Consider the following 12,710-nt stretch of genomic DNA (forward strand, 5'->3'; position numbering starts at 1 on the left):
GAAGCGGGCATTTGGCGCCTGCAAGCAGCGACGGCCGGCGTCGCTACGCTGTCGATTCAGATTCGGATACGGGTTCAGTGCATTCCGAGAACGCTCCGTCGAGGTTAAACTCTCCAACATGTGCGTATCGGTTCCTGCTGCATCCCACACACATGCCAGCCACTAACCAACCGCTTCCCACCGCTGTGGACTGGTATGCAGGCAGCACAACGTCCCAAACATCGCACCCACCGCCTTCCCCCAGTCGTTCGCCCCACATGCCACCGGCAGCGTATCTGATGGGGGTGGGCCGGCTCTTCCCTTCAATCTCGACCCGTTTACTGCGAAGCAGATGGCCGCCCTGCAGGCGACGAGTCTGGCAAAGGCTGCGAATCGGTCTGCTCCTGGCGGAACCTCGGCGGGTTATTTCGGAGGAATGTCGATGAACCAGTCCAGCTCCCATCCCCGCCCAGATGCGCCCCATGACAGCCATCCCTTTGCTCCCCTCCCCGATCTCCAGGCGCCAAATCCGCCCATGAACGTCCGTCCCTTTCCTCCTCTCACCCCGTCCCGCACTCGCTTACGTCCCTCCCCCTTTGGAACAGCCCCCACAGCCCCAGCAGCCCAGCAATGCAGCCATGCAGCAGCAGGAGCTCCTCAAGCAGCGCAGGCGCACCTGGCTCAATGGCCTCGCCCAGCTGATGGCCCAACGCAACATGCCCCTTCCGCCACAGCTCACCGGCGTTCCCTTTCCGCCCAACTTTGACCCCGCAAACATGCCATGGAAATCCCTTGAGGTCTCCTCAACCGACCTGGGCGTCATCCGCTTAGCTGGGAAAGATGTGGATCTATTCAGGCTGTGGGGGTTGGTTACCCAACATGGCGGTGGCCAAGGAGTGCGTGTTCATCATGTCTCTATTCCCCATACGCTTTGTTCAACAGCGCGTATGCATGACAGGTCACACAAAAGGGTCTTTGGCAAGCCGTCCGTCAAGCTCTCGGACTACCCGAGACCATGGCTTCTCCCAGCAACCCCGCAGAGCACCAGTCGGTCGTTGTCGTCCTCGAGCGATACTACACTGCGATCCTCGGCCCATTCGAGGAGGCATACCGCAAGAACATTGTCGAGCAGCAAAGGCGCGCCCAACAGCAGAGCAACATGAACTCCCAAGCGCGCCCAGGAATGATTGGCATGCCCGGGCAGAGCATGGTTCCCGGCGGCAACCCCGCCGCTGCGGGCATGATGTCTCAGCCCAACGCTGCGATGGACGGCACCCTACCTGGTCAGTTCCAGGTCCCGCAGCTGCCCTTCCAACCACCTAATATGACGGGCGCAGGCGTGGGCATGTCCCCGAGCGGCGCTAACCACCCAGCCTTGAACGGAGGCGTGCCTTTGGCCAAGATGCCGTCGGGAGGATTCCCGGCAATACCTGGGGGCGCCCCAAACGGACCTGCTGACCTTGATCATGACTTAGATAGCCGGAAGAGGAAGATGCAGGAAAACGTGGAATCGGACGCGAAGCGTGTGAGGCAAAAGACCGGTAAGTTCATGTGAACGCTACGAGGTTTGCATCACTGATGACTGTCCAGGAGGCTCGGACGTATCGGATGCTCGCGGTGTGAGTTGCGTTTCCTACTGTGACGTGCGATCCTGCTCATCGAGATCTCTATTCAGTCGGTCGCTCCCGGCCAGCCTACCGAGACGGTGATAACACGTACCATTCTCCAGCCCTCGCGCCGCAAAATTGAGTATATGCCACTCCACCCCGAGCTCGACACCACAGGCGGACGTAATCTGGACTTCATCCAGAGCGAGTGGAATCGCCTGTCCTCTCGCCCTCTCCGGCACAGTGATGAGTGGGGACACGTCGATATCGACGCACTCACGCTATCTTTGCGTTCGCGTATATCTACTGAACTCTCATATTCGCTGACGACGTTCGCTCTTATCACTCTCGCACGCGGTCACCACTCTCAGCAGCATGGGCAACGCGAGCGAGAAGGCGGGTTCCCGATTGTGCAGGCTCCAGACCTGCTGGACGAGGCGATAGACCTGATGGAAGATCTTGCGTTCGACGGTGTAGAGGACGACGGTGATTTTGATTCGGACGAGCTCTTGATCACGCACAAGGAGTTGGTCAACTCGCTCTTGGACGACGGCGCGAAGCCTTTTGCTGCTCTCCACCCTGTCTCTGGAGCGAAGGAATTTCACCATGGACCACGTCAACGACCAGCGGACATCATCCTTACGGTCGTCAACATCATCCGTAATATCTCACAGGGCGACGAGCTCAGTGCACAGTACCTCGCGAAACACGAGAAGCTCTTGCATGTCATGCTCCGACTATGCACTCTCGCGCCTCAGAGCAAATCCTCCACTCCCACTCCACTCTCGCCTGTACTATCATTGGCCGATGTGCTCAGCATACGTAAAGACGTCGTCCATATGCTTGTCAACTTTGGCGTATACATCAACTTGCTTGCCACACCCGTGCCGTCAAAGCAGATGCAGCGTACGATACGGCGCGCATACGAGGTCGTCGCGTCATTCATCGTCGACCCGTCCGAGACCGTCTCGCCCTTCCAGTACATCCTGCAGACCGGCATCTCCCTCTCGCAGCCCCAACCGAAACCCCCGTCCCCGCCCTCGCTCGCGAACCAGGCCCTCGAGGCGTTCGCGCGTTTCGCGCTGCCGGACGACAACCGCCGCGCCATCTCCATGTGCGTCCCGTCCGCGTGGCTGTGGACGATGTTGGAGGCCCTCGTGCACCGCCTGCCCGTCACGGACCACGACTTCCACGCGATCATGCGCGAGCCGTGGATCGGGTACGTCGAGCGCGTCATCCACTGCTTGTACTCGCTCGCCTTCCTCGCGCCGCCCGAGCTCAAGGAGCGCGCGAAGCGCAGCAGCACGCTCGGCTTCGCCAAGGTCGTCCTCCGCCTCCTCAAGAAGCTCGTCCTCCAGACGCCCGTGGAGACGCGCCCCACGTTCGCCGGCATCGTGCGCCGCGCGATCGAGCTCCTCAAGCTCGTGGACGACGCCGAGGACCAGTTCGACCCGGGAAACTCGACGATGCCGCTGCTGTCGTTCGGCGTGGGCTATGGCGAGCACGGGGACAACCAGGTGCAGCGCGGGGTGGGCATGCTGTGCGCGTACCAGGAGGACGTCACGCTCGGGCTGATGATGCACTCGGAGGTCGCGGACGTCGGGCTGTTCCCGGAGCTGGAGAGCCTCGCGCGGGTCGGTCGGTGAACGCTTGCTGTCTTTGGCCCCTTCGGGTACGAGCTGCTATATGCTGGACTGTGTGTTGCTGCTGTCAGATTCTGCGTTCTTTTTGTTATCCCAGTATTGTATTTCTACTGTTGTATAGCCTCGCTCGTGTCGCTCGTATCATGCTCGGTCTCCCGTAATGGACACAACAAATGCAAACTCAGTTGGAACGGCTCGCATCCCATTGCGAAGTGAGTGGATGGCGTATGCAAAGAAAAAGAAGTAGGATGGGGTATGTACGAGTGCGGGGTGGGGTATGCAATAAGGATACATAGATCATGCGGATACGACGTGTCCGCGCCAGCCAGGTTAGATAGTGTATGTTTTACGAGTTCCTTCCCGAAGGGAAGTCGAATAGAGTTACTCTCCCAAACGTATCTCCCCTGGGGACGAACCTAAGTGAGCATGCACACGTACTGCCGTCATGGAGAGACCTACAAGATGATCGGTACTTCACCCTGGAAAATGTCGCCCAGGGAGAAGGTTGCTACGTGGTCGTCGCTCTGCGCAAGTATCCGGCCGTTGACGGGGTCGCTGGACGCGAGCTTGGCGTCCCAGAGCCGGACACATCCTGCGAGCAACCTGATCAGCACTCATGACAGAGTGAGGAAGGGACTAAGCATCGGGCTCACCATCGGCGCCCCCTGAGACGAGCCCGAAGCCGAATGGATAGCTATCGACCCACTGGGTCTTGACGACCCCGTACTCATCCGAAGCGCCGCCCTCGCCCATGTTGACAGCCCTATACTTATGCAGACCACCGCCCTCGTGCGCGTAATTATGGAGGGGGCCGCGCTGCAACATGCGAGCGTCGTACACGTCGACCCAGTTGTCGGTACGGCCGACAGCAATGTAGATTCCGTCAGGACTTAGGGAAAGGGAGTTGATATCCGTATAGTTACGATCTGGCGAGCCGGCGAAGGGTTCCAGCTCCACTTGTTGCACGGCCCTGCGGTCCGCAGCGCTCCTCACGTCGTATTGTCGGAGGAAGTATGATGGAGTGCGGCCGGGGCCTTCCGTAGCTATGAAGAGCCTTTCACCTGGAATGCGAGCGAGATTGATGACACTCAGGTGTGAGTAAGCGAACATTCGACATGAGCGTACCAAGTGAATCGAGGGTTAGAGAGCTGCATGCCTGCTTGTCCGCATCGAAGGCTGTGACCACCTTGTTCTTCACAATATCGTAGGCCTTGTGGAAACCGCTGTCACCCTCACGACAGGCTGATGACGCGAAGAGAAGACCGTCAGAAGGCCCTGAGCCCCATGCCATGTCAGCGGTGACGTGTTTCTTCTGGGGAGGGGCCACAAGGAAGCAGCGATCCGGGCCATCAGGCTGAACGAGATATACGTAGCTGTAATGCAATGTCAGATACATTAGCGAGTCACAATAGGGGGACATACCCATCGTTGCATTGGATAGCTAACAGTGAGGTTCCCGGCTTGAACTTGACCACTTCGGGGCTATCTTTACACTTTACTGTGGAGGAGTCTGGTCTGTCCTGCGTTTATACAAGAGAGATAACAACTAACCTTCCGTAGCTACTTTCCAAGGATGGGGATCTTCATCGTCGCCCCCGTCGTCCTCCATCGGGTCATAGTCCCATAGTAGAACTTTGTTGTCTCGGCCTGCCGAAGCAAATCTAGTGGAACTGACAACGACATGGATTGATTGACCTGGAAAGTCGAACGGGGCAGTGGTGAGACGTGCCTTATAGGATCAAGAGCAACGTCGGAGACGGTAAGGTGGTGTTTCCGTGCTGTATATGGATCATTGACATGTGAGCTTCACAGAGACCGGGGAATAATATGCCTACCCCTGCCATCCCGGATATCATGCTCCTCCAGCTCGAGCGAGTGCTCCTCTAACACTCTGCCTAGGCGCAGTCAATAGTGAGAATGTACCCGGCTCGCTCTGGTGTGTAATGTTACCCTTCATCAGGAATGAGGCGAACAGCGATCCTTCCTTGTTGTATGGCGAGGGTTCATCTGAGCAAACAAATGAGGCGCAAAGCCAAGACGCTTGGTGAACGTATACTCTCACCATCAAGATTGCCATCGACAACAGCGCTGGCTATCGCTATGATGCTCTTGGATTGTACTATCGTCTGTACGGCTGCCCATAATTGTCAATCAGCAGAAACATCAAGGCCCCTCTGGGAAGCGGGTTGGAGTGGGAATGTCAGCCAAATTCTTCGTAGCCGCCTAGAGATGGGACTGGAGTTGTAAGCGGCTACGATGGATTTGGCGGACAATCCCTGCCCACTCCTACTCCCATCCCGCTTGCTGAACGGAGCCAAAAGGAAGGAGGGTCCAACCTCCGCCTGCATAGTGTATCGTCTTGTTGGCGACGAGGTGGCCAGTCGATGGGTGTCCGGTTATCGACTGGAAGCGTCTCGCGCCTATAACATTTGTGATACTGCTTGACTTGTGTATATTGAAAGTGGGTGCAGCAAGGAAAATAGGCGGTGGCATCTGAAGCAAACAAGTCATATTTAGTATGACTTCTGGATTCAGAGCTTGCCGCCTAGCTGACCTGCTGATATACATGGGGAGTCTTGTACGTCCTCTCTGGGGATAGCTCAAGATCAAAGTAGTCTTGAGGCAGCTCTGCAAGCCGACGGAAAGCACGTTCAGATATCTTCTTGTCAACAGCTGTTGCAGCGGCACTGAGAGCGAGTTCAACATGAGCATCCCCTTCGTCGTTGACTTCCAGGTAAGCTTTCTGTAGATTTAGCCTATTGCCCCACTATGGGACTGCATTAGGACGAGCATCGCGATGAAGAGGACGGTCAAGGTGGCCGTTACATTCGCATCATCATCGAGGTCGAGAGCGGCGAGTGTGGTAACGTAATCCTCTTCCTCTTCGCGTTCAAGATCACGCTGAAGCTCCGCCTGGCTCTGTTACAGGGTGAGTGATCCAGATCACGTCCAAGCATACGACCGCTTGCCTTAGGATGGGGGCCAGGTGCCTTATGTCTCCGCGTCGTTGATTGTCGGCTGGTTGTACGGGTGCAAGCTGGTGACCCTGAGAAGCCAGTCTTCTGTCTCTGTAGTACAAGCGTAGCATGTGAGGAACTGAAAAAATACCTTGTTTCGAACTGACCTTGTGCTGCGGCTCCTCGTCATCGCTATCGAGTAAGCTGATGACTTCCGGTTTCTTGCGTTTGACGATGGATTTGGGGATCTTCGGTTGAGGGAGGGCCTTGAAGCCTGCGTAAACATAGCCGTCTTCTTCCAGTGTGGTAGCGTGTTGAGTACTTTTGTTCACATCGCGATGGTAGCCGGCAAATTGAACCTCGCTGTCAGCGGAGGAATCCGCATCCGACTCGGAACCCGAGACGAGGTCGATGACCTCAGGCATGGTATATGTGCTGCGACAGATCCTTGAGACGAGGCGGGCACCCAATGAAGCCAGAAGGCAAGATGGTGTCCCAGCGGTTGACGGGGTTGCGACAATTGCCAGTGAATATTACTGGCAGCGGGCGAAGCGGAGTCGGACGCGACTTCCCAGCGCGTCCGTCACGTGCACTACACACTGGACTCCGCACCGTGCCCGGGTCAGCAGCTCTGGGCTGCTTGCGCTCGCTCTTTCAGCCTCGCTGACGGCTCGGGATGCTCTTCTCTCGTCAGCTTGCGCGGCGCCCCCTCATACGGGCTCCTCGCCGCTGGACTCATTCTCCCGCTGCTCTCGCAGGCCTCAAGTCGGTCACTGAGGACGACCTCGTCCACTTCGCCCACTTCCTCCCCCCCACTTCAATTGTCTCCACTCTATCTCCCAGCGCGGCGCCTTCTTCCGAGCTCGAGTCGTTCAACAATGACTGGATGAACAAGTACCATGGCAGGTCCACGACTGTGCTCAAACCTCGCACCACCGAGGAGGTCAGCAAGATCGTCAAGTGGTGTAACGAGCGCCGCATCGGCATCGTGCCCCAAGGAGGGAACACCGGTCTAGTCGGAGGGAGCGTGCCCATCCGGGATGAGCTCATTCTGAGTCTGTCGAACATGTCTAAAATCCGCTCGTTCGACGATGTCTCCGGTATGTTCTTTAGGTATTTTGGAAAGCCAGTCGCTCAAGGGTAAATGCATAGGCATCCTCGTAGCGGATGCAGGTTGCGTCCTCCAGTCTTTGACGGACTACCTTGCGCCTCATAATCACATCGTCCCCCTTGATCTTGGCGCAAAGGGCAGGTACGTGGGCCGTGCGTTATCCCGGATGCTCACCAACCCCTTCCTCCCAGCTGCCAAATCGGTGGGAACGTCTCTACCAATGCAGGCGGTCTCCGGCTCCTCCGATACGGCTCCCTTCATGGCTCTGTCCTCGGTCTTGAGGTAGTTCTGCCTGATGGCACCATCCTCGACCAACTGACTACTCTCCGGAAAGATAACACCGGTGAGCGACGAGGTATGCAATATTTCTCAGCTCCACTGACGCTGCACAGGCTATGACTTGAAGCAACTCTTCATCGGTGCTGAGGGTACGCTCGGCATTGTTACCGGTGTCTCTATTCTCGCTGCCCCAGCTCCTCAAGCTTCGAATAACGTTATGCTCGCTCTCCCGAAGTTCGAGAACGTCTTGCCCCTGTACAAGGAGACCAAGCGTCAACTATCGGAGATCCTGTCTGCCTTCGAATTCATGGACCGGACTGTTTATGATCTCGCAGTGAAGCATGGACAGGGCCGTGCGCTGAATCCCGAGGATGTCGAGGGCGCCGAGTGCTTCGTTCTCGTGGAGACGAGCGGCGGCAAGCGCGAACATGACGAGCAGGTCAGTGTTGTACGGGGCGAAAATATCTGTTGCCGCTGATTCCATCTTTCCAGAAACTCAACTCTTTACTAGAGTCTCTTATGGAAGCCGACGTGCCGTTAATCAACACTGGTGTCATTGCGACATCGCCTGCGCAATTCTCGTCGCTCTGGGCCATTCGGGAAGGATTGACCGAGGCAGTCTCGAAGGAAGGCAAGGCTTACAAGTACGATATATCCGTTCCCCTGTACAAGTTCCAGGAGGTCGTCGATAAGACCAAGAACCACCTACAAGAGAAGGGCCTCTTGCACGAAGATGCGGTCAAGTATGTCGTCGGATATGGTCATGTAGGAGATGGTCAGTATTGGCGTTGAGTGCGATAGCGCGCTTCAAAATTGAATACCTTGTCAGGCAACTTGCATTTGAACGTGGTGGCTGCCGCGTACACTCCAGAGATCGAGGCCGCTCTCGAGCCTTTCGTGTACGAGTTGGTTGGTGAGTGTTCTCAGACCAGTTCAGCCCTCATATTCTGTTCTCACTGTCCTTTAGCCTCATATAAAGGCTCGATCTCGGCGGAACACGGTATCGGCGCTATGAAGACTCACGCCTTGAAGTACTCGAAGAACGAGACCAGTATCGAATGGATGAAGAAGATCAAGGCGTTGTTTGATCCGAATGGTATCATGAACCCCGGGAAGGTACTCCCATGACATGCTCCGCCTCATCTGCCCCATTCATTTAGCACATACCTGTATCAATATCTTGTTTTCCTCGCGTTTGTTCTAATCGGATGTCACTCCAAGAAAAGAACTTTGTTAAACTAGCGCCAATAGGCAACTTTCAGATCGGGGTGCAAATGGGCGTCTCTGGGGTTTAAAAACCCTAACCCCGCCGTTACATAAACAAACTCTAACCCCTGCACAAGGTTACCTCCCTCCCGCCCACCACTACTCCTCGAGCACTCTGGCTGGCTACGAGATGGTACTTGTCTATGGTCAACTCCTTCGCGCGGCTTTCCAGACTGACGTGTGCAAACGGCCCAGCCAATCTTCCAAGATGCCAACGGGATGGCGGTCAAGTTCTTCATCCAGAAGGACATCCCGCAGAAGACACAGGCGGAAGTGTGCGAGACCATATCCGTGCGTTACCCTCTTCCCCATCCTTCTCCCTCACCCCTCGCGCACGAGCTCACATCCGCCTCTGCATGATCCCCACTGGCATTCCGACTCAGGCGCTAGGCGGGCGCGTCGAGCCGAAGGTCCCGCGCGCGGGCTACGTGCTCGTGCAGCCTGGGACAGCCGAGGAGGAGCGCCTCCGCCTGTGCTGGTCGACGGCCGACCGTCCGGAACGGTACTTCGTGCCGTACACATACGTCGAGGCGTGCAAGATCACAGGAATGCTGCTCAAGCAAATATTCATCCAGGACGGCCAGCCGATCCGCATGCACATCGACTCAAGCATCGCGAACGTGAACGTCCGCGCAGCGCTCGCTACACGCATCATGGTGAGTGCTTGTCCTCCCTGCTTCCTACGCTGGTACGATTGCGTGAGAGGCGGGACCATGGCTGGCTGTAGGGGGCGCGGAAAGGGCAGGAGGGCTTCGTGGGTGCGCATGGGTGCAATGGGCTGAACGCGTGCATTGGCAGCATTCCGGCGGGGATCCCACGGCAAGCGCCCAGTCCGCGCGCGTCATCCTCGCGGACCCAAACACGGAGATCTTCCAGCACCTTGTCAAGACGTACCAAGGCGAGCCGGACAAGTACGTCGAGTCGTATCTGTGGGTCAAGAAGTGCATCGAAAAGGGACAAGTCATCTATACGCCCGTGGTTTACAAGAACCCTGGAGGACGTCGACCTGGAGAGGAGTATGTCTCGAGGTATATGTCCCTGTGGTCCGGCGGCTGACGCAATTGCAGACGCACTCAGTTCACCGAACGAGATGAAGAGAATCTGTGTAGCTGGATCGCCGCGAAGATTCCATACAAAGAGACAGGCGGAAGAACCGGGAATCGATTATACCAACAACTTTGCGAGATGGTGAGTCGACTCTTCCGTCGGACACTCGTTGCATTCGTCTTATCGTACGCCACAGGCCAACGATCCAGAATACGCGTGGGTGACGCGCCACACCTGGCAGTCCTGGCGCGAACGGTACAAGAAGAACGCGACGCGCCTCGACGCAAAGATCGCGGAGATAGTCGACCAGAAGAAGCCCGCGCACGGCGAGAAGGGCCAATACGGCTACGTCCGCAAGCCAGAAGAGAGACCGAAACGCGTCAGGAAGAAGCGTAATGCCAACGGGGCGGAAGCTGCCTCGCCCATCGCAGGCCCATCGATGCACTCGATGGACACATATTCCGTCCCGATGCCAGTGCCCCTACCCGCCCTTTCCGGCGTCATTGGCCAGGTGGGCGGGCCGGACGACGCGTTCAATTCGGTGGTATACCCTTCAGCTGCATCGGTGTTCCAGCATATGCCCGTCTCTGCTACTGGACAACACATGGACGCAGCGACGGCACGGTCGCAAGCGCGGGAAGAGGAGATGGAAGACGACGAGGAATGGCAGATACGTGAGGGCGACGCCCCGCCTCCTGTGTGGGCCAAGCGGAAGCTCGACGAGGAAGAGGGTCCAAACAAGCGGTCGCGATTAAAGTCCGTTATATCTCTTTCCAATATTCCCGTTTGCGATTTCTTATTATTCTACATGTTTCCAGTTCTCCAGAAATAGCTGCGGGACTCCACCCTATCGACCAAGCCGTGCAAGATATTGCTCGCGAGTTCAGGTTCACGACGGAGGAGGTGCAAGAGTACTATGACAAGTGCGGCGATCCTGAACGTACAAGGAACAGGTTCAAGAAGATGCGGGACGTACTGAACGCGCTCAAGGACGATGAAGATGAGCCTGCGTCAGCACCTCCAGCAACCTCAACTACACCTGTACCAGTACCCACGCCTGTGCCAGTCTCACCAATCGCGTAGCTGCCATGGACGTCTTCATGTTCGTGTTCATGCAATGTTGTATTAGTATGCAACATACAATGTTAAGGAGAAATAGGAAGCGAGGCTAGTCGAACTCCGTAAGTAGCTTGTAATCGGCAGCCCTTGCGGGAGCCGAAGGACTGTCTGGTTTTCTTCTCCTGAAGCAGAGGGTCAACGCTGAATTTCACTGAAGCTTGATCAATACATACTTTTCGCCGGCTGCAGCAGATGGGAAAGACCCGAAGAGATCTGGATGTTTCGGTAGAGGCGACTCGCTGGCGGTCAGAGGTTAGCCGAGGCTCCTCAATGCTGAATACGCGATGACGTACGTGAAGTACGGATGCTTCAGAGCTTCTTCTGCTGATATCCTCGTCTCCGGGTCATACGCAAGTAGGCGAGAGAGCAAATCGAGCCCCGCCGACGTGACGTATGGGAACTTCTGGCGCAGCTGTGAGGGCTGTGGGGCGGGCAAGGTGATGGTCTTTGCGAGCGGCAGGTTAAGGAAGTCGGGCCACGTCTGGCTAGTAGGCGGGCCAAGAAGTTTGAAAATCATGGATATCATCTCTATCTCGCCCTTCGCCTGGAACAACGGCTCGTTCAGGAGCAGTTCAGCGAAGATGCATCCGACCGACCACATGTCGATCGCTGTAGAGTAGGTCGTGGCACCGAGAAGGATCTCTGGCGCACTGAGCACAAATCGGAATAGATTGGAAGTGTGGACGTCGTAATATACAGAAGGCATGTTACATACCGATACCACAGGGTCACCACGAGTTGGGTCAGCCCGCCGACGCCCACCGGGTCTCCGTACCGCCTCGCCAACCCGAAGTCCGCGACCTTTATGGTACCACGGTTGTTCATGAGCAGGTTGCTTGTCTTCAGGTCTCGGTGGAGAATCCAACGTTCATGACAATGCGCGACGGCCGAGAGTAGCTGGAGCATTAGTGTTTTGACTTCAGACTGCAAGAAGGGTGACGGCATAACGCTGAGTAGTGTCTTGAGGTCGTGTTCAATGAAATCCATGACGATGAAAACCCTGAAGAGTATCAATACGCATGACGTACAAGCAAAGAAATCACGAACTGTGTTAAGGTGTCTCCCACCACCACCTCTCGGATGCCAACCACGTTCTCGTGCTTGCAAACCATTAACGAGTTGATCTCCCGCAGCGCCGTTATCGGGAATCCATGCTTTTCCTCGTCAAGTTTGAGCTTCTTCAGTGCAACGATGTCTCCCGTCTCCTTATCCCTCGCCCTGAAGACGACTCCGTACGAGCCCTCCTCGATGGAGTTCAGCCGTTCGTAGCAATACACGGAGCGAGACGGCATGAACGGCGGATGTTCGGTCCTTGGGGGAACATGACGACTATGAGAGGGCCGTAGCCTGCCCGCGACGCTTTGCGAACGAACGGGTGGGGTAGCTGTACGCTCTGGTGTATAGGTCTCGGCAGATGTTGTGACCTTGGACTTTGTGCGGCGTTTTGGGACAGGTTTATCGACTTGAGGGGTGGTATCTTCTTCTGTATCCCATCGAGATCGTTTGCGAGAGGGGGTGGAGGGGCCAGCAACATCGGACATGACAAGGACAATAGCGAAGACGATAGCGAGAGAGCAAAAGCAGTCGGGGTGGGAAGCGCCGGTCGCGCGACAGCAGAAAACAAAAGTTCGCGCGCGCGTATGACGCGTGATCGGTAGCGGGCTTGCTCTTGTTCAAGTCTTGCTCTCCTCCGCCACTACCT

At 56.5% G+C, this 12,710-nt stretch overlaps 6 protein-coding genes across 6 annotated transcripts; 3 read left to right on the forward strand and 3 right to left on the reverse strand.

The window, feature by feature from the left end:
- Nucleotides 1-617: 617 nt before the first annotated feature.
- DICSQDRAFT_46065 (uncharacterized protein) lies at nucleotides 618-3,232 on the forward strand (the record flags this gene model as incomplete). The annotated part of the gene is made up of 4 exons (XM_007359751.1): nucleotides 618-875; nucleotides 938-1,520; nucleotides 1,570-1,607; nucleotides 1,643-3,232. 4 exons carry the CDS (start codon nucleotides 618-620, stop codon nucleotides 3,230-3,232), a joined length of 2,469 nt encoding a protein of 822 aa, XP_007359813.1.
- A 343-nt stretch (nucleotides 3,233-3,575) lies between these two features.
- DICSQDRAFT_164439 (uncharacterized protein) lies at nucleotides 3,576-4,838 on the reverse strand (the record flags this gene model as incomplete). Its single annotated transcript, XM_007360075.1, has 6 exons — nucleotides 3,576-3,633; nucleotides 3,689-3,821; nucleotides 3,883-4,290; nucleotides 4,355-4,602; nucleotides 4,652-4,727; nucleotides 4,781-4,838. 6 exons carry the CDS (start codon nucleotides 4,836-4,838, stop codon nucleotides 3,576-3,578), a joined length of 981 nt encoding a protein of 326 aa, XP_007360137.1.
- Nucleotides 4,839-5,515: 677 nt separating this feature from the next.
- Nucleotides 5,516-6,611, reverse strand: DICSQDRAFT_164440 (uncharacterized protein; the record flags this gene model as incomplete). Its single annotated transcript, XM_007360076.1, has 4 exons — nucleotides 5,516-5,722; nucleotides 5,784-5,996; nucleotides 6,056-6,148; nucleotides 6,354-6,611. The coding sequence occupies 4 exons, from the start codon at nucleotides 6,609-6,611 to the stop codon at nucleotides 5,516-5,518; spliced, it is 771 nt and encodes a 256-aa protein (XP_007360138.1).
- Nucleotides 6,612-6,862: 251 nt separating this feature from the next.
- Nucleotides 6,863-8,809, forward strand: DICSQDRAFT_75448 (FAD-binding domain-containing protein; the record flags this gene model as incomplete). Its single annotated transcript, XM_007360077.1, has 7 exons — nucleotides 6,863-7,286; nucleotides 7,339-7,438; nucleotides 7,489-7,640; nucleotides 7,690-8,015; nucleotides 8,069-8,351; nucleotides 8,406-8,489; nucleotides 8,544-8,809. The coding sequence occupies 7 exons, from the start codon at nucleotides 6,863-6,865 to the stop codon at nucleotides 8,702-8,704; spliced, it is 1,530 nt and encodes a 509-aa protein (XP_007360139.1). The 3' UTR covers nucleotides 8,705-8,809.
- Nucleotides 8,810-9,061: 252 nt separating this feature from the next.
- DICSQDRAFT_45905 (uncharacterized protein) lies at nucleotides 9,062-10,972 on the forward strand (the record flags this gene model as incomplete). The annotated part of the gene is made up of 6 exons (XM_007359737.1): nucleotides 9,062-9,133; nucleotides 9,226-9,498; nucleotides 9,641-9,858; nucleotides 9,910-10,030; nucleotides 10,086-10,645; nucleotides 10,708-10,972. 6 exons carry the CDS (start codon nucleotides 9,062-9,064, stop codon nucleotides 10,970-10,972), a joined length of 1,509 nt encoding a protein of 502 aa, XP_007359799.1.
- Nucleotides 10,973-11,057: 85 nt separating this feature from the next.
- DICSQDRAFT_45599 (Pkinase-domain-containing protein) lies at nucleotides 11,058-12,549 on the reverse strand (the record flags this gene model as incomplete). The annotated part of the gene is made up of 5 exons (XM_007359711.1): nucleotides 11,058-11,130; nucleotides 11,182-11,247; nucleotides 11,302-11,658; nucleotides 11,724-12,008; nucleotides 12,056-12,549. The coding sequence occupies 5 exons, from the start codon at nucleotides 12,547-12,549 to the stop codon at nucleotides 11,058-11,060; spliced, it is 1,275 nt and encodes a 424-aa protein (XP_007359773.1).
- Nucleotides 12,550-12,710: the final 161 nt, after the last annotated feature.

Source organism: Dichomitus squalens (genome assembly GCF_000275845.1).
Source record: "Dichomitus squalens LYAD-421 SS1 unplaced genomic scaffold DICSQscaffold_1, whole genome shotgun sequence".
In the NCBI taxonomy this organism is placed as follows: Eukaryota; Fungi; Basidiomycota; class Agaricomycetes; order Polyporales; family Polyporaceae; genus Dichomitus; species Dichomitus squalens.